This window comes from Alosa sapidissima, chromosome 16, assembly GCF_018492685.1.
Source record: "Alosa sapidissima isolate fAloSap1 chromosome 16, fAloSap1.pri, whole genome shotgun sequence".
Classification (NCBI taxonomy): domain Eukaryota; kingdom Metazoa; phylum Chordata; class Actinopteri; order Clupeiformes; family Clupeidae; genus Alosa; species Alosa sapidissima.
Genome location: NC_055972.1, coordinates 30,047,100 through 30,064,621, shown reverse-complemented (window position 1 = coordinate 30,064,621; position 17,522 = coordinate 30,047,100). Strand labels below are relative to the sequence as shown.

The 17,522-nt window shown below is 43.9% G+C and overlaps 3 protein-coding genes across 4 annotated transcripts in view; 1 reads left to right on the top strand and 2 right to left on the bottom strand.

Moving 5' to 3' along the window:
• LOC121685825 (ubiquitin thioesterase zranb1-B-like) overlaps window positions 1-547 on the bottom strand; it is a 42,729-nt gene extending 42,182 nt beyond the window's left edge. The window contains exon 1 of the mRNA XM_042066592.1: window positions 432-547. The gene's annotated coding sequence lies outside the window, so the exon portion shown is untranslated. The remainder of the gene's footprint in view (window positions 1-431) is intronic.
• Window positions 548-582: 35 nt separating this feature from the next.
• abraxas2 (abraxas 2, BRISC complex subunit) lies at window positions 583-10,028 on the bottom strand. The gene is made up of 9 exons (XM_042066595.1): window positions 9,782-10,028; window positions 8,728-8,818; window positions 7,874-7,910; window positions 7,639-7,705; window positions 7,242-7,432; window positions 5,840-5,959; window positions 2,255-2,339; window positions 1,986-2,103; window positions 583-1,190 (listed from the first exon to the last, which is right to left on the bottom strand). Exons 1-9 carry the CDS (start codon window positions 9,851-9,853, stop codon window positions 583-585), a joined length of 1,389 nt encoding a protein of 462 aa, XP_041922529.1. The 5' UTR covers window positions 9,854-10,028.
• Window positions 10,029-10,129: 101 nt separating this feature from the next.
• Window positions 10,130-16,358, top strand: eef1akmt2 (EEF1A lysine methyltransferase 2). 2 transcript variants are annotated; one of them, XR_006023451.1, is made up of 7 exons: window positions 10,130-10,292; window positions 10,585-10,650; window positions 10,906-11,020; window positions 11,135-11,242; window positions 12,803-13,019; window positions 15,304-16,148; window positions 16,181-16,358. XR_006023451.1 is itself a non-coding variant. In XM_042066597.1 (6 exons), the coding sequence occupies exons 1-6, from the start codon at window positions 10,174-10,176 to the stop codon at window positions 15,399-15,401; spliced, it is 723 nt and encodes a 240-aa protein (XP_041922531.1). In that variant the 5' UTR covers window positions 10,130-10,173; the 3' UTR covers window positions 15,402-16,358. The 2 variants fall into 2 exon arrangements, 1 of the variants encoding a protein (XP_041922531.1); XM_042066597.1 differs by having other exon boundaries at window positions 15,304-16,358.
• Window positions 16,359-17,522: the final 1,164 nt, after the last annotated feature.

Genomic DNA, 17,522 nt, shown 5'->3' with positions numbered 1-17,522 from the left:
AAAACATGAGAAAAACAAAATAAAGCAAAAACAAATCAATGGGCAATGGTCTGGCTCTCTTAGGGATGAGTCTGAAGGCCGCAGAAGGCATCGTTTTTCTTTTCCCCTTGCTCATCTCGTTAAATAAACATTAAACAAAGGCAAAAGTAGTGCACGAGGTAAATGTTAAAAAAAAACGGCCGTTGTAGGTGTGTAGCAGATGTCAAGTCAGTCAGACACGGAGTGAGCCAGTAAGCACGTGAGTCACAAGTCTCAAGTCTGCCCAACTAGGAGAGGAGTTTCTCAAACGGAGAGCAAGAGAGAGGGAGAGAAAGAAAGAGACACACACATACACTAAATGTCACTTCTTATGCTCTCCCACAATATTTTGCAACGTTGCCAGTGAGGTTGTTGGCCAAATAAAAACGTCTGTCGCAGATTGCTCGTCTCACCTGACAAATCAGGCAAAGATGAAGCCATAAACCGCATGGAACTCTTCTTATCCTTCTTATCCCAGACAACCTCCTCTGGCTACCCTTCTGCCATCTCTCCAGCCTTCGTTCCAGTTCTTTTTTTTTCTCCTCCTTTGTGCCGCTCCGTCGCCTAAGACGTCGAGGAGCCCTGTGCGTCTCCGTCTGGCCTCAGTGCTGCCGGCCGCCCCATGGCCAGTACCTCTGCCGACAGCGGCGAAGTGGCTGCCGCGCCCGCTCCTGCTGTGACCGCCGCCGTCGCTGTCGTCACGCTGACCAGGTTCTCGTACTCGCTACTGTCCTCGTCCTCGTCCTCATCCTCGTCCTCGTCGTCCCCCTCCTGTCCTGCCGCCTGCCGGTCCAGGGAGTCAGAGCTGGAGCCATCGCCATTGCCGAGGCCCAGGCTGGGCGACGGGTGGCCCGGCGAGCCCACCGCCTGAGGCCGCGGCAGCAGCAAGGCTCTGGTCGGGTCCTGGCCTAGCACGCCCATGTAGGCCGAGGCGCCCGCGCCGGCCACACCAGCTGACGAGGCACCGGCCGCGGCAGGGAGGCCCCCGAGAGGAGCGGACGCTCCCCCTCGGTCAGCAGAGGAAGGGGGCGTCTGCTGGAAGGCCAGGCGAGAGGAGAGTGGTGGAAGCAGTGGTGGAGCAGGTGCTCGGGGAGAGGGAGACGCAGCGTCCGACAGTGCTGTGGAGCTCTCAGGAGAGGAGCGCTGGTCTGCAGTGTCTGCCTCCTGTAATCCTGAGGAAGGAAGGGCAGTTTGGGTTAACGCCATATCAGACCTATGCCTAGATTTCATGGCAAAAAAACATTGTAATATTTATATATGGAAGTTTTTCAGATATAACTGAATAACAATAAGCAATATGCTTGAAATATACATGCCTTAAAAAAAAAAACACTTTTTTTAATGTTTGCACCTTATTACTAACCATCATCCAGAAGACTTTGAACACAGAATCTGCTGCCTTGTGGCATTTAAACAAGAGAAGAGAGTAAGGCCCTGTGTCCACCAAATCGCGTTGTCCACCCAAACAGCGCCCTCAACCTCATTTTCAGGGTGTTTACTGTTGCTAGGTTACGAAGTTTTGATTAGTCGTCGAGAGAGAAGTGACATTGACTTGGCCAGCGCTGTTCTAAAAATTGAACAGATATCAACTTTCAGCGCTCCGAGTGCTGCGAAAAAACAACGGTCAGCACCGAGGTCACGGAGTGCTGTGAGCGCTGAACTTCATAGGATTTGTATAGCAAATAGCCGTAGGCCCTAATGGAGCATTCACTCTCAGCTACGCTGCCTTCCAGTCAGGACAGACTGCCTTTTTTCGTCACCGCACACAATTGTACAACCACATTTTAGAGCATCTCCCAGAGCAGTATATAGCGAAGACATGACAAGTAGAATCTCAATCATGTCCTGCATAAAGTACAAAATCCTGAGTCCTGCCTCTCACCCCCCACACGCACGCACGCATTTCTCTAAGAATTGCTGCTGTCTGAAAGCTTCCTCCTTGTGATCTACGGAGTTTGTTGACTTACTCCTTTCTTCTTCTGCAGTCTTACGTTTCCTGAGGGTGATCTGCTGCTTTAGCTTGTTTGTTTCCTCCTGGAGTTTTTCCTTCACACGTTCACTTTTGTCCACTTCTCCACACACTGCCTGTGAAATTGAATCCCCCACACAGAATGTCATCTCCATGTCCACCGAAGACACATATAGCCAGTTGGAAAAACACTCTAGATGAGCAATATATAAGGGGATCAGACACCCAACTGTGTGCAAGTGTGACAGTGCGAGTGGTTATTCTCACCTGGACTTTCTCCTGCAGTGCGCTGTAGACCTGGTAAATAGTGCGGATGTCCTTCATCACGCCATCTTTATCAAAGAACTCGGCCCTGACACACAGAGAGAGAGAGAGAGAAAGAAAGAAAGAAAGAAAGAAAGAAAGAAAGAGAGAGAGAGAGAGAGAGATTAGGATCCCAAATGATCTATTGGACACATGGCTGTTGAATGGGGAGGACTTGGGGGCACAACCAGGAATTTTCTTCCGTCACTCACACACACACACACACATTACGAGGGGCTCTGACTGTGCCTGTGATCTGTGAGCTGGGGTTCTCTCTTTGCGGACACAAACCCCCCCGTTTAGCATGATCTTACAAACACAAAAAATGTGCTTATTGTATTCTGCATTTAAGAAAAGTGTTGTAGGATGTGCCAGTGGCTGCTGAGAGGTGGTCTTTGGCCTGTAGCTTAACTTCCTGATCCAGACAATATTATTAACCCCTCGTTTCAATTCACTTCGTCAGCCAGCAGATGGCGCCACTGTGCGACAGACAAACAGCAGCTCCAGTTAGCTCAGCTCTGGTGGTCCACCACTAACATAACAGCCGCAACCCTGACAGCCATTCTGGCTGCGCTCGTGTTTCTGAGCTGACTATGACCGGCAGCAGGGGGCACTGTGGGCAGCCGTGAGACATATTTAAGGAGCGAGGTGTGACGGGGAGGGTCAGAGCCAGGGCCGTGAGAAAACAGCTGATCTCAGTAAGCCAGGTCTGAAATAGTGCGCACATACACACACAGATCTAATCAGCGCTGTCACACTCTCCATGCCAGGGACAGCCAGGGTGACACCGAGAAAATAAAGGTGAGAGACAGAGTGAAGGACTGGACCAGGGGCGCCAGAACGAGTTTCAAAGTGCAGGGGCCAGATTACGTGTGCCTACAGTGTGCGTGCAAAGATATTCAGAATTCTGGGAGGGCGACAAGAATATTGGCAAAAAAACAAAACTCATCGGAGTAGGCTATTTGTTACCTTACTACTGAGCGGAAAACAGTGCACAACTAACTAGCTAATGACTGTCAATAACACCACGAATTGATTCCAAAAAAAATATCAGGGTGTTACAATTGGGACTGCACTGTTTTCAGTGTGAAGAAGAGCATCTAGTAGGCTATTAATGACCGAAGGAACGCAACTCGCAAGCGCACTTCACTCAAAGCAGTTCAATGTTTTGCAAGTTGTGTGCGTGTCACCATTCAACTTTGTGAAGGAGTGTGCGCGAGCTGGGCAACAACGCTTCCATAAAGCAATTCGAATTGGCACAATTTTTAAAAGCACTAGCTAGTGCCGTGTTCATTAACTTTTGAAGGCAGATTAGCTATAAGAAATGCCTGGTAGGCCTACAGCGCAACCTGGTTTGGACTAGATTATGCTACCTAATGTTTCACAACTGTCATTAATTAAATAATAAATAAAAGGGGACAATATCTATAACAATGTCCATAGAAACATTTCAACGCAGTAATGCAAAAGTAGCCCAATAGGTGTTAATCCCCATAGAGAGTAAAGAAGTTATGCAATAGATTACATTTTTTTTTACAGTAGCGAGTAATGTGTAGGCCTAATACATTACTTTTTTGAGTAACGACCCCAACACTGAGTAGCCACCTGCAGGCGCCAATGACTACAGACGCTAATAATTTCAGATAGGACCACACACGCATTTGCCAGGGGTTCAGCACCGCATGTAATTTCAAAAGTAGACAGACAAAGCCTATGCTATTTGAAGTTAAACAAAACATACCGTATTTGAGGGCGGTTATGACGCTGCTTATCAAAGTACGCAGCAGGTCTCTTTCAAAATGTCCTGTTACAATTGCAGCTGCTTCCGATGTTGAATATTTAGAAAGTAGCCTACATGACGACATTTTTGAGCTAGAGTCAGATTTTTGGCTTCTGGTAGGCCTAGTAATTTGCTAATTAACTAAAGCAAGACTTGAGTGATATCACACAAGGCGCACAGAAGTGAATTAAATTAAATAGGTTAACATGCATTATTTGAACATTGCAATACCCACCCAACAAACCCAGAGAAGGCTTGGTAGATGTTTCGGATAGATGACAGCACTTTGTAACCAATTAATAGCCCAATTCTCAGTTTTGCAATAAAAGCAGTATCATCATAGCAGTATATATCATCGATAATCGTTCACATTTTACTATAGGCTAAGAACAACCATTGCCCCTCAGCTGGAGTTGCAGAGGAGTCTCAAAAGTACAGGGAGACAGAACCCGAATGACTTTATGAATATCACACTTTTTGAAAAGGGGAAAAAGACAACGAGTAAAGGGCGAGGCTAGTTGCTGTAAAGGAGAACACGAGAATGACCGCCGCTGTAGGCTCACAATTAAGAAGCATAAATCAGCCTTAAACTGCATTAAGATGTCCACACGAAATGCAGCCTCATTTTTGTCAGCAGAAGTTCGTATCAGCAAATGTGGTTTGGTAAACGGGGACACAGAAGTGAAATAGGTTAACCTGGTCTATTTGAACATTGCTGGTAATCTTAAGTGATGGGCTATCATACAAACCTTGAGAAGGCTTGGTAGCTTAGGCCTACATGTTTCGGATATCACGTTGCGCATGTATTAGGCCTAATTGAATCTCATGTGGCGCAAGAGGCTAAATGTGGTTGTCCAACAGATTCATAACTTCAGTAATTGTCATTAGCCTTTATTAATGGTTAACAAACCATACCAAACCAGAATAAAATGTTATTAGATTCGGCTACATTTCAAATCCATCTCTCCATCCCAGGGTGGAGCGCTGTCTGCTCCCTGGGGGTGTAGCCTGGGTGCTCTGCTGGTGTTTTGCTCATCGGTTTTGACCCATGGGCAGAAAGCTTAAGGTTTTGCAACAGTGACGCTGCACAAATAGCTCTAGGCTATATTAGATGCGGGCTACTACCGCTATAATGGTTAACACCTCTCCGTTTTTTGCGCGGACGTTTTTTTGTGGATGATTTTGTTTATTAAAATATATTTTGAGCCAAAAGTGGAGGGGCCATTGGCCCCCTGGCCACTGTGATTCCGGCGCCTATGGACTGGACACACAGTGTCTGTCTGTCTGTCTGTCTGTCTGTCTCTCTGTCTAGCATCTGACTGAGGTGGCACGCTAATCACCTGCTTTAGTTAATCACCTCTGTGCCTCAAGCCCCTGACTGACACTGACATCACTGCTGAGGGACAGAAATGGAGAGGCCCACGCACACTTGCTGCTTAACTCTCTCTCACACACACACACACACGCAGGTATGCACAGGCATGCACGCACAAACAAACATGCACGCACCCAAAGGCACACACACAGACATGCACGCACCCACAAGCACTCACACACACAAACAAATATGCATGCAGCCACAGGCGTGCGTGCGCACACACACACACGCACCCAAAGGCACACACACACAAACACAGACATGCACGCACACACGCACAGTCACACACATACAAACGGACATGCACGCACCCACAGGCACGCGCACACCCACAGGCGCGTGCATGCACGCACACACACACACGCACAGACATGCACACACATCTGCTCACCCGTGCTCTTTGATGACCTTGGCGTAGTTTTGGGACGTGTTGGGGACTGAGGACACCTTGTACTCCTGCTGGCTGGTGTTGCCCAGATTGGGTATACTGAGGGACACTCTCTGATTATACCTGTATGCACGAGACAGACAAAATACAAGTTTTGAACAAACAAAGAGTATTTAAGAGTGATGTGAGTAATAGTTCTTGATTACACATCAATTACACCTTGATTATACCTTATTTTCAAATACTTTAACAGACAGTTTTCCTGATTAATAATATTGACATTCTAAAATCATACCCACAAGCAAAACATCTGTGCACTCTGCAAGATAAATGTATTCTTTTTCCATAACAGCATCAGAGTTCAACTCCACATTCAGAGAGGACTTACTTTAGTAGCTATTGTACTCTCTATAAGTTTCTCACAGTTATTTTTTGTTAGACTATGCTTGCTGTATAGCTCTAAACAGATGGTTGTATAGTTGTGTGTATGCAATCGGACTTGGCACTTGCACATAAGTGCAGACTATGCCCTGGGAATGCTGTAACGACGCTGTGTATTCTGGCGAGGATAGGGGTGAGTGCCACATAATGTTATCAGTCATAATGTCACTAACCTTTTTAACTGCCTACATTCTCAGCACTAGCTGATGCGAAACAGTGCTCACACATTCTCCTCATAGCTCCACCATGACATAGTGGAGTCGTCACGCTTGTAAATTATTCACTGCTCAAGTGAATTAGGTTGGTTTTTATACACCATGATCTGGTGTTCCTGCATCTTATGACACAAACAAGGGGGTCAGTGATAGGATGGCCTCTCCTACCCACATACAATAGTGGGGGAAATTTTATCACAGATTGCTCCCCCTTGTGGTATATATACAGAACTTAATTTTGCCTTTGCCAGTAAGTTATATGGATGGTGGGTACCTAAGTTATTTGGTGAGTGAGTACATGAACATCAGGTCAATTTCAGTTAGGTCGGTCATTTCAAGCTTTCATGGTAGTCATTCAAAACACTACATCTAACTGTTAGACAAGAACAAGATGAAAGGGGAAATTACATTGTGAGGCATCATCTGCTGAGGCACATGGTTACACTGCATGTCACACCACCTTGTGGCATGGAAAATAAACACAAGAGTGGGACAAGAAAAAGAAAAGAAAGGGGGAGGAAAAATAACAACCATTTCTCTCCCAATCCAGTGTTTCTCACACACACACACACACACACACACAACTTACATCAGTCATGTAAAGCAAATCAATTTGATGAAATACAGATGCAGAGGGTGTGAGTGTGTGAGTGTGGGTGTATGCATGTATGTGTGTGTGTGTGTGTGGTGTAGGGATGGTGTAGTCCGTGTGTATGTGTGTGTGTGTGGTTCAGTGTGTGTGTGCTTACCTGCGGTTGGGCCTAAAGAGCACATACTCCAGCGCGTGTGTGGAGCTGTTGGCCGTGGAGATGAAGCTGAAGAGGAGGAAGACAAGGTCAGGCACACCAAGGATAGTGGTCAGCTGCTTGTGGAGCACCTGCTCCCTGAACGACATCTGCTGTTGGGTGTTCCGACGGAACCGGTACCAGCCAATCACATTCTGGAGGCAATACAGAACACAATCAACACACTCTATTCATTTTATTCTGATTCAATTCCAAACCAAGGGCATCACAGCACTACTACTTTGTTGTCTTGCCATTGCCATCTGTGCAAAGATTTTGTACACCATTCTGGTGTAGGGTTTTAAGTAAACCAAGTTTTAGAGCTTGTTGTGTGATGAGCCCAGAAATCTCCACAACTTACTTTCCTTCGGTCCTTCAGAATTCTGTTGAGATTCTCCTCATTCACCTTTCCCGCATAATCATAAAAGCTGGAAACACAAAGGGGCAAAGAGCAGCATTAATACCTACATACTACCAATGCAAACATACTATATGAATGTTACAAAGGAAGCGCAAACAAATACAGACATCAAGATAACAAGTAGAAGATGGTTAGGAAATGGCTTTTATGAGAGCAGGTCAACCACATTAGTTACCTAAAGAGATGTGCACATGGTTCATGATTATGTATTTCTGTTGAGAAGAAACACAAATATAAGAGTGTTACCATTGCAATCATACATGAGTTGATTCTAAACACACAAATGTGATCAGCATTCTGAACAGCTGTGTCACCTTGGAATTCCAACAGCTCTTGTCATTCTAAATGGCTGCAAAATAATACATTTATGGGCATGATTTTGCCCTGTACAGATTCAAAGCTTTTTTTGAAGTGTTGCTGGCTCTCAGTGAGCACTTTAGCATCTCGGAACTGACAAAATCATTTGTATAACTGTGTTCTGGCTGACCCTTTTTTTCCCAGTCACAGTCAGAATACGAACAGCAGAGACTATGGGCCTAAGAAGAAAGCACTATAAATAAAACTACGGTACTCTTAAATCTCTTGCGTTTTATGAGCAGAATAGACATTTTATGACTTTTGTTATACACAAAGGAATAGAATATTAAATGTAGACAGAGGAAATGTGCAAAGCATTTGATAGTGGAGTTTCCTAAAAACAAAAAAACAGAAGGGATATATATACAGGATTTGATAGTGATATTAGCAACAGTAGACATGCTCTGCTGGCAAAAGTATCACTGACTGATGTGAATGTTTGTTCTCAGTTCCAGCCAAATGAATGAGGATCACTGAGAAACGGTTATCTGGTTATCAAACCTTTGGCTTGGTACAATAAAGGTTTAATGTTTCTTAGAGATTACACTCTCCCGCTGCCATTCTGCAGGTCAATGTCTTTTACAACACATCCTGGGACAACAATGTTTCTCTCCATGTGACTACAATTTACACACCTCACCCACAGGTCAGAGGAGGAGGAATACATCTTACCTACTACTTGAAGGAATTCAGTGTTGCTTATCTGTGAATCACTGATGCTGAAGGTCTCTTCCTGCCTCACCTCTCCCAATAAAAATCCCTCCTGTAAAAAGACCCAATAAGTAAGTGTTGTATGCATAAATAAAGTATTTACTGTTCATGTTGCTTCAGTTAATGGAATGCATGAGCTTTGCACTGGATACACTTCCTCTTTCTCTTACTTTGTTTTAAAGTATAGCGTCTACAAATGGAGTTTACATTCTGCATGGCCTCTAACAGTATTCAAGTATTTTTTGCAACACTCCTTCAGGCATTTACGGTGTAATGTCACATGTCTTGTGTAATATAGTTTTCTAGGCAGGAAGTAGCAGAAACACGGAAGTAAAGATAAACAGTGGTATCCCAGCTGTGGTATGTCAACAATGCAGCCAGCCAGGCTACTTCCTGTAGATTAAACTTGAACATAGACGAATGTAAACGCCAAAACTAGTTCGCTCCGAAACACACTCAAGCATAACATCATTCTGTTGGCCACTGCCTACACCCTAAAAAGCGTTTAATTGTGCACAATGTCGAGGTCAAACCTGAAAACATCAAGTTCGGAATAACTAGCTTGCTACTTTCACACATCGTTTTGACAGGTTACACTCAAGATCCTGGCTAACTGGTTAACTCGCTAGCTAATAATTTATCTAGTTTGACAGATGCTAACATTAAAACAATCGTCAATTCGTCTAGCAGAATAAGTTAACAAATAAAAATAAACGCACTCTAGACCTGTAAAAATGTATAAATGTCAAATCTTAAGAATGCATATAAATATACGCGATCGACAAGCAAGCAAAATAAGTTAGCTGGGTAGCTACCGAACAGCTAGCTAGTTGGCTAACTAGAACATTCACACAGGGTGATTGCAGGGTGCTAAAGGGTTAGCTCCAGCAGGAAGATGACACTGGAAAACTCAATGGCTCAACAAGATTGGTAGAAGACGGCCGGTAACCCTGTTAACCACACAAACTGACCTATGGAATTTCTAATGTTACTGTGAATGGTTCGTAATACTTACATGGTCGGAGTTGCTGTTAGCGCTGTGATAACACACAGAACTAAAAGTATAACCCGAAATGGATGCCGCCATGATGGAAACATCCCCACCTGTCCCAGAAATCCCCGCGGTCTCACCGGGTCCTCAAGCGTCATACAATCATATCCCGACTGTGACTGATAAAATGTAAGTTTATCGTTATGGTCTATTGGAGTACGGAGATTTGATGATGCCTAGATGCATCATCACTTCAAATAAACCGTTTTGGTATATATGCGATGGAGGCAACGACAGAAAGTGTTTTACAGTGATTGGTCAGTAGCCTACCGATGGATGAAAACTCAACCAATCAGAGCTAGTTTCCGCCACTAAAGGAGGAAACAAAATTTCACTTCACTTACACCGTGCAACACATGAGTGTTATGGAGAACGACACTTTCGCAATCCAGAACATGTCAGATTCCTCCTCGGAGATCAAAAACACTGCCCTGGAGAATGATTTCACACCATCAAAGCTCGGGACCAAAGACTAGTAAGAATATGCTGAAACAATAATGCTATCCAGCTAGAAAGACTGACTGGTCATGCATGACAGCTGTAATGTTAGCACATGTTCTTTACACTGGCTGGCCGGCCAGTGCAAGATTAGCTGTTTTATGTCAGTTAAAGTAAACCAACCTCAGTGTTGAAAGCATTGCATTTATTTGATTAATGTTTAATTAAGTTTTGGCGTAGTGTTGAGGGCTATTTTAAAAGGACACCTTTGTGTTGTAAGAACTGTTTTTGGAACACAGTGTAGAAACCTGTAGTCTCTCTTTTCGCAGCTGGGATGAAGCCTATCAGAGGGAGCTCCAGACATTTAAAGACATTGGAGATGTCGGTGAGATTTGGTGTGTTTTTGTTTTTCTGTTGACAAAATAAATAAAACAAGAAGGCTAGTGCATTCTGTGTTAGTGAGTAGTTTTGGATTGTCATCTTCATGGCCTCTTCAAAGCATTGCTTTGCTGAGAATTGCATAAGACTTTTTTTTTTCTTTTTGCATAGAGATTTCTGTTTTTGCATATAGATTGTCTGCTAAATTAATACGTGTAAATGAAGAGATTTTTGGCACTTGCTTACAATTGAGCTTTTGCTTATATTTCAAGGTTTGGTGAAGAGAGCATGGATCGAGTTATCAGATGGATTGAAACACAAAATCTATCAGATGACATTTCCATATTAGACATAGGAACAGGGAATGGAATATTCCTAGTAGAACTGGTAAGTCAGACAGACATAACAAAAAGAGAGACGACATGCAATTTTACATTTCTACTTTCACTGCATGTATGCATAGTAACTCATTTAATTGTATGTTTGTGTGTTTGCTTGCAGGCCAAACAGGGATTCAAAAACCTCACTGGTATAGACTACTCCTCTGCTTCTGTAGAGCTGGCCAAGGGTGTGCTGAGGGAAGAGGGATTTACTGAAGTAAACATCGAGGTTAGTGTCAAACAAAAACCCTGACCAGCAATCTGAGACAACTCTCTACACTGGTTGACTGTTGACTGACTGGTCCTTTCAGATGGCATCAGCAGATTTACCTTTTACCTCTTTTGAATGTAAAAATGTAGCTACATAAAATGGATGATATCATCATCATAGTAATAATGAAATAAATAAAATAGATCAAAAAAAAAGTTACAAGAAGCAAAATCAAACAGACAGTAAATTAATATGAACACAATCATGGTTAAGCTTATCATGATTTGTAAGTAACAACTGACTAGTAACTAGTACACATCCACACATTTGTGTCAAAATGTTTCCTGTATCCAGTCAACACCTGTGTGTTTCTTGCATCCAGTCAATACCTGTGCACTCCTGAGGCTCAGCCTTGACTATCACTGCTCAGACAGACCCACAGCCTAAGCCACTGACGTTTGGCAGAGTGTCCGACAGGACTCCAGTGGCCAGACTCTCGACTCTCGAGCCAGACTGGGCTCCTGCCTAGCCTTGAAGGCTGTATTTGTCCTGCCATCAGAGGGAACATTTGCATGGACATGTCAAACTGATAGAGCTCTGCTTACCTCCCCCTTCATAAAAACAACAGGCCCCCCTACTGGTGCCCAGGACTGTGCATAGGATTATAGAAAAAGAATAGCATGTTTCAAGGCAGTTATATATATGTAGCCTAGGCCCAGTTTTTTCCACCCAGGCGGTTACAGAGCGTGCATGTATGCATAGAAACTCGCACACCGTGCAGAGAGTGAGCCTGGGCTCGGCACAGCAGCCAATATTGACCCTAGTGAGTCTGGCAGCCAGCAGGTTGGCTTGCTGGCAGTCCCGTCTATACTTCTGCTGAACAAGAACACTGCTGCACTGTGTGTGTGTGTGTGTGTGTGTGTGTGTGTGTGTGTGTGTGTGTGTGTTGAAAAAGTCCTGAATCTGCTTAAGTGTTTAAAATAAGGTTTTGGAGGCCCTAAGACACATGAGGGTAATCATGCCTTTGGCTGGCAGAAATGTTGCATGGTATGATTTAATGCCCCCGTCAAACTCTGTACAAGGTTGCTGATTTGCACCCAGTGGTAAAACTCACTCGCTCCGTGTGATCGTGGCAGGATGTATACATTTCTACTGGGGATCATAAAACCAGGCATGAAGGGGCTTGTGGGTAGATGTGTATGCATACAGTAATGTAATGGTTGCCTCTGTGGCTCGACGCCTAGATTTGGACAGAGCAAGGCTTTCATTGGACATCTTGGCTGATATGCGAGTTTGGGTTTGGGAATAGGAAGTAAAAAAAAAAAAAAAAGATGCCAGTGTCACGTCTGGAGATCACATCATAACAGGAGGTTAAGCAACTATATTCCTAAATTATATTCTATAAATTATAACCTCTGTGCTCCAGGATTGGTATCTCTAAATACTGCACAGATACACTGGCTTGGCCAGGCACAAAGACTTGCTAGAGTCAACAACAACTTGTATTCTTTCTAGTCTATTGTATTATGCTTCTATCTGATTACTATTCAGCTATCATGCTTCTCTGTTCAACCTCAGGAGATGGATTTCCTCAATCCTCCTTCCGACCTGACTTCCTTCGACATGTGTATCGACAAGGGCACATTCGACGCCATCAGCCTGAACCCTGCGGATGGTCAGCAGGGTAAGGCGCAGTACGTGGCCTCCCTGAGACGGTTTCTGAGGCCCCAGGGCCTCTTTATCATCACTTCCTGTAACTGGACCAAGGAGCAGCTGCTACAGATCTTCAGCCCAGGTAACGACGCTAAGGCGAAGGCAAGGAGAGGCGCCTACGCTGGCGCCGGCACATATGCACCACACCACATGCAAGGCGTCTTCCCTAAATCACCACGCGCTCTCAGCTGTCCTTCAGGCAAACCACGGTTGTCATTGGAAAAGCGAGGAGAGAAGCAGATCCTGAGTCTCTTGCATCTAGAACAGTAGAGTGGAAAAGGGGGGGGGGGGGTCGTTGATTTCTTTTACCAGCTGCAGCTGTAGCTCTGGTTGACCCATTGGATTTACTGCTCCCAGACGAGGGCATGCCTGTCCGCTTGTTTCTCTCTTTTCCTGCTCCTCGGAGGAGCACCATTTTGAGCACTGCCAACATGTGCAGACAAGCCCCAGTGGTAGCTCCCAGTGCAAGGTCGCGTCTTAGCCCCCCTCACCTGCCACTGGTCTGTTTGTGAGACCACTGACCCATGCGTGAAGAGCCAAGCCACGGCATTCATCATGTTGTCAGCCTGCCTCTGTCAAGTTCAAAAGTCAGGTAACTCCTCAGCACAGCGGCCTTTGCTATTTAGCTTTGGCACTGCTCTGTGTTAACAGTGTGCACGCTAAATCCCCTCTTTCAACAGATTGGCAATCTTAGGCCATTTCCCTTGTATGTCCACTCACTGCCACTGCCCACAGTGTCTATGACCCACCCTGAAGAAATGTACCCACTGAATTTACTTAATTGTAATGTGTATATTCGTTGTACATAAATGAAATATGTTACATCAATGTACCATTTCTCTTCTCGGTTTACAAAATTGATTTGCACCTTGACGTGAAACACAATTTGAGCAACTACGGTATTTTCAATGATGGTTTAATTGAGATTAAATGGATTATATATTTCACTTAAACATTATTGTGTATACAGCTTGAACAAAGTACTGGGAGTTGTCATTTTGAAGTTGACGAGTTGAATGAATTTTGCTGTGTCATTGCTGATAGAAGATTAAATGAAGTCACAGCTTCTTGACACGCCACATTCTGAATTAGTAGTATAGTATACAGTATACTCTTTTAATACAGTATACTCTTTTGATCCTGTGAGGGAAATTTGGTCTCTGCATTTATCCCAATCCGTGAATTAGTGAAACACACTCAGCACACAGTGAACACAGTGAGGTGAAGCACACACTAATCCTGGCGCAGTGAGCTGCCTGCAACAACAGCGGCGCTCGGGGAGCAGTGAGGGGTTAGGTGCCTTGCTCAAGGGCATCTGACATATTTGCTTTCTCAATACCTAACTTACTGTACTGTGGTTTGGCATTGTTAATCTCAAAGCATAACATAAGATGTTACCCAGCACCAAATTTCTACTGGTCCCTAAGAACAACTATCATTAACAAACACATTTGGCAACACTGATAGCTGCTTTATTATCTCAGTGTTCTTCCTTGTGTTCATGGGAACACAAGGAAGTGGTGGCAGCAAGTTTACCATGGATAAATGCACTGCTGTGGAAAAATATGTTAATTCAATGTAATAGTGTGTTTTAGAGGTAAATAAGACTAGTTTTTTCCTCCAGTTGAAGCCAAAAGTATGTTGTGTTTTTGAAATTCGGAGTGAGCAAATGGATGAGCAGTGAAAAAGAGAATGTGTCCAGTGTGTTGACAGACACGCCAGCTCATGACCACAAAACTATCAGACTTGTCCATCTCCGACCACTGAAATGAAATTAGAAATTAATAAACCAAATGAAATGAGATGTAACCTTCTGTTAAGAGTGCTGGAAGTGAAGGGAATTCTAAAATGTCCACTGAATAAATACCTGTATCTACTGTTGACGTAATTATATGTCTTAATGCACAATTTGTATCAAGAGCACAGTGGCTTGTCTGCTCCATCTGTGTGTTGTTGATAAGTGATTTGGAGCATAGCACCCGTGCTGGGAAGGGCCTCAGTGATGCTGTGGATGTTGTCAGCTGGTTATGTTGAGGAAAGCTATAAATTTCAAATTACCATTTCACTTTCACTTTACTTGCCACAAAATTGCAAGTTGAGTATTTGGACTATATAAAGATGTGTCTTTTTCCTCTGTTTCCCCAGTGGTTTGGCAAAGAGAAAAGTTTCTATTTTAGCACGGTTCATCTCTGGACCCACAGCATGCAGTACAAATGGATGCCCTCCACATTTCCTCTGCTTCAGTGCTACGCACCCATTTTGCAATGGCTGTCTGTCGTTTGTAGCTCTGAAATGTGGAGCAGAATCACGAGTTGTAGAAAAGACGTAACCTTGTTCTAACTGCTTATCCCTCTGTCCCTGTACAGGATTTGAGCTGGCGAAGGAGCTCCCCACTCCTCGTTTTCAGTTTGGCGGAGTGACGGGGAACAGTGTGACGGCCCTGGTCTTCAAGTATCAGGCCTGAGTCTGGCGGCCGGACTGATGAACTCAACGAGTGTCAAATGTTTTTTCAATGTTTTTTTTTTTTTTTTTTTTTTTTTTAAATCTCCTCAACAACAACAACAACAACAACAAAGCAGGATACAAAAGGACAAACTAAAGAATTCTGGAAGGAAAGCAATCTTCTATATCGTAAAACATCACAAGACTGCACCCATGGATTTTTCTTTGAAAGTGAACACTATTCTTTATTTGCCTCAGTGAGGGATGTAATGGCACATGTTGTGTCTGTGTGTGCAAACAGAGCAGTGAGCCGTTGAACCTTTGCAAGGCCTCTTAATGGCCTTGTAAACTGGGAATTTACCAGCAGACTGAGTGGCTGTTTAACTGTATGTGTATGTGTATGTGTATGTGTATGTGTTTGTGTGCATACCTGTTTATGAATGGCTGTGCAAGCCAGTGAAGTGAGCGTGCACATGTGTGAGTGGTAAGTTCTAGAGGTACACTCTACTCTCATTTCTTTCCTGGAATTCTCTCAGTTTGTTCTGTCCCCTCACTTCTCTAGTTTCCCTAAGTTCTGAGGGGTATTTCTTAGCTTATTTAAATACTTTGTCATAACAAAGTTGGTTTTGATGATGAATTACCTCTCTGTTCATGTGAGAAGAGTGTAATGCAACACAAAGAATAGGATAGGACTCCAAATTGACCTTTTAACCACCACAATCAATTGTTGAGCATGTTGGAATGTGGCTGAAGGTGCTGAGAGAGGAAGGTTATGTGTTGATCATGTTAGTGTTGAACTAGGAAACCTCTGAGTTATGTGTTGATCATGTTAGTGTTGAACTAGGCTGGCAGAAACAAACACCATTTCACTTTGTTAACAATAGCAGGCTTGGCCATGCTGATGTTCCATCATCCTTTTGTAATGTATTCAATGGACATGTATGAGTGTACTGAATAAAACACAAATCCATTTTGTAAATAATGTCATAATTTACTCCACTCTGAAGAAGAGCTATTTTGGGCATGTGCACCATATACAGTATGATGCACAAAGGTGATTGATTTGCATAAAGTCAAACTTCAGGTCTGAGGATAGAAACATGTTGGACAAACACATTGTATTTCTAGTAATAAACATTGAGGTGAGGTCTTGTTTTCCTATTAGAACAAACTAACTTGAAATCTTTGAGTAAGCCAGCAGTAACAGCTGAACATATACATAGGATACCCACTTAATGAATTAAGATTATTCAGAAATTAATTTGATCACTTCTTGCTAGGCCATATATGCACCTTGTTCCTGACACCTATACACCATTGTAATGATAGACTATAGCATTGTGACATTGTTGAGCTTTTGTGTTAAATTCTGCAGTTCAGAACTGACATGTTCTATTTGAGAGGGAAAAAACAGGCTGTGCCTCTAGCTCCATGGCTGTCATTATTAATCGTTGGCTTTTTCATCCCTTTCATCAGATTCTGGGCTAATGTCCCATGCAGTGAAAGAGGTGACTGCTTAGGCGTGCTTTTACATAAACACACAAGGCTTTACCAGAATCAGGGCCTGGAATATTACTGGATTTCTGAGCGGCCCTGGGTGGAAGTCTCAAACAGACACTCACACACACACACACACACACCAGTGGTTCCCAGGAAAGGGATTCATGTCATGCTGAAATCAGTGCACTTCAATGTGTGTCAAAGAAAAAGAAGTTCAACATTGCAAAATGCGTTGCTCAACTCTGTTCGACTGTGCCAATGGGTAGGGCACAGGATGATGTCCGTATGTGTGTGTGTGAGAAAGAATTGTGTGTGTGTGTGTGTGTGTGTGTGTGTGTGCGTGTGTGTGCTTGTGTGTGTGTGTGTGCTTGTGTGTGTGTCTGGTCTGTCCGTCTGTCTGTGTGAGTGCCTTTGTGTTTGTGTGTGTGCATGCTCATTTATTTTGGCAGTGCCCAATGATTCCGCGAAGACAGTCACACCATCACAATCGCTATGATTCCCAGTGTTCTCGGAGCTCACCAACTCCCTTACACAGGTGCTGTTGCTAAGAAAAACACGGCCATAAACAGGAAAGAAGAGTGGGGCAGGGCCCAGCACGGCCCACTGGCCGTCAGGTTTTCCGTCAAACATTCCTTCCACACGG

Excerpts from the sequence above, each read along its gene's own strand:
- abraxas2 (XM_042066595.1), bottom strand. The coding sequence starts at position 9,853 with ATGGCGGCATCCATTTCGGGTTATACTTTTAGTTCTGTGTGTTATCAC. Across the intron at positions 7,706-7,873 it reads CCATGTGCACATCTCTTTAG|CTTTTATGATTATGCGGGAA; the intron begins GTAACTAATGTG and ends TTGTGTTTCCAG. Across the intron at positions 5,960-7,241 it reads CTCTTTAGGCCCAACCGCAG|GTATAATCAGAGAGTGTCCC; the intron begins GTAAGCACACAC and ends TCGTGCATACAG.
- eef1akmt2 (XM_042066597.1), top strand. The coding sequence starts at position 10,174 with ATGAGTGTTATGGAGAACGACACTTTCGCAATCCAGAACATGTCAGAT. Across the intron at positions 10,651-10,905 it reads GGAGATGTCGGTGAGATTTG|GTTTGGTGAAGAGAGCATGG; the intron begins GTGTGTTTTTGT and ends TTATATTTCAAG. Across the intron at positions 11,243-12,802 it reads TTACTGAAGTAAACATCGAG|GAGATGGATTTCCTCAATCC; the intron begins GTTAGTGTCAAA and ends GTTCAACCTCAG.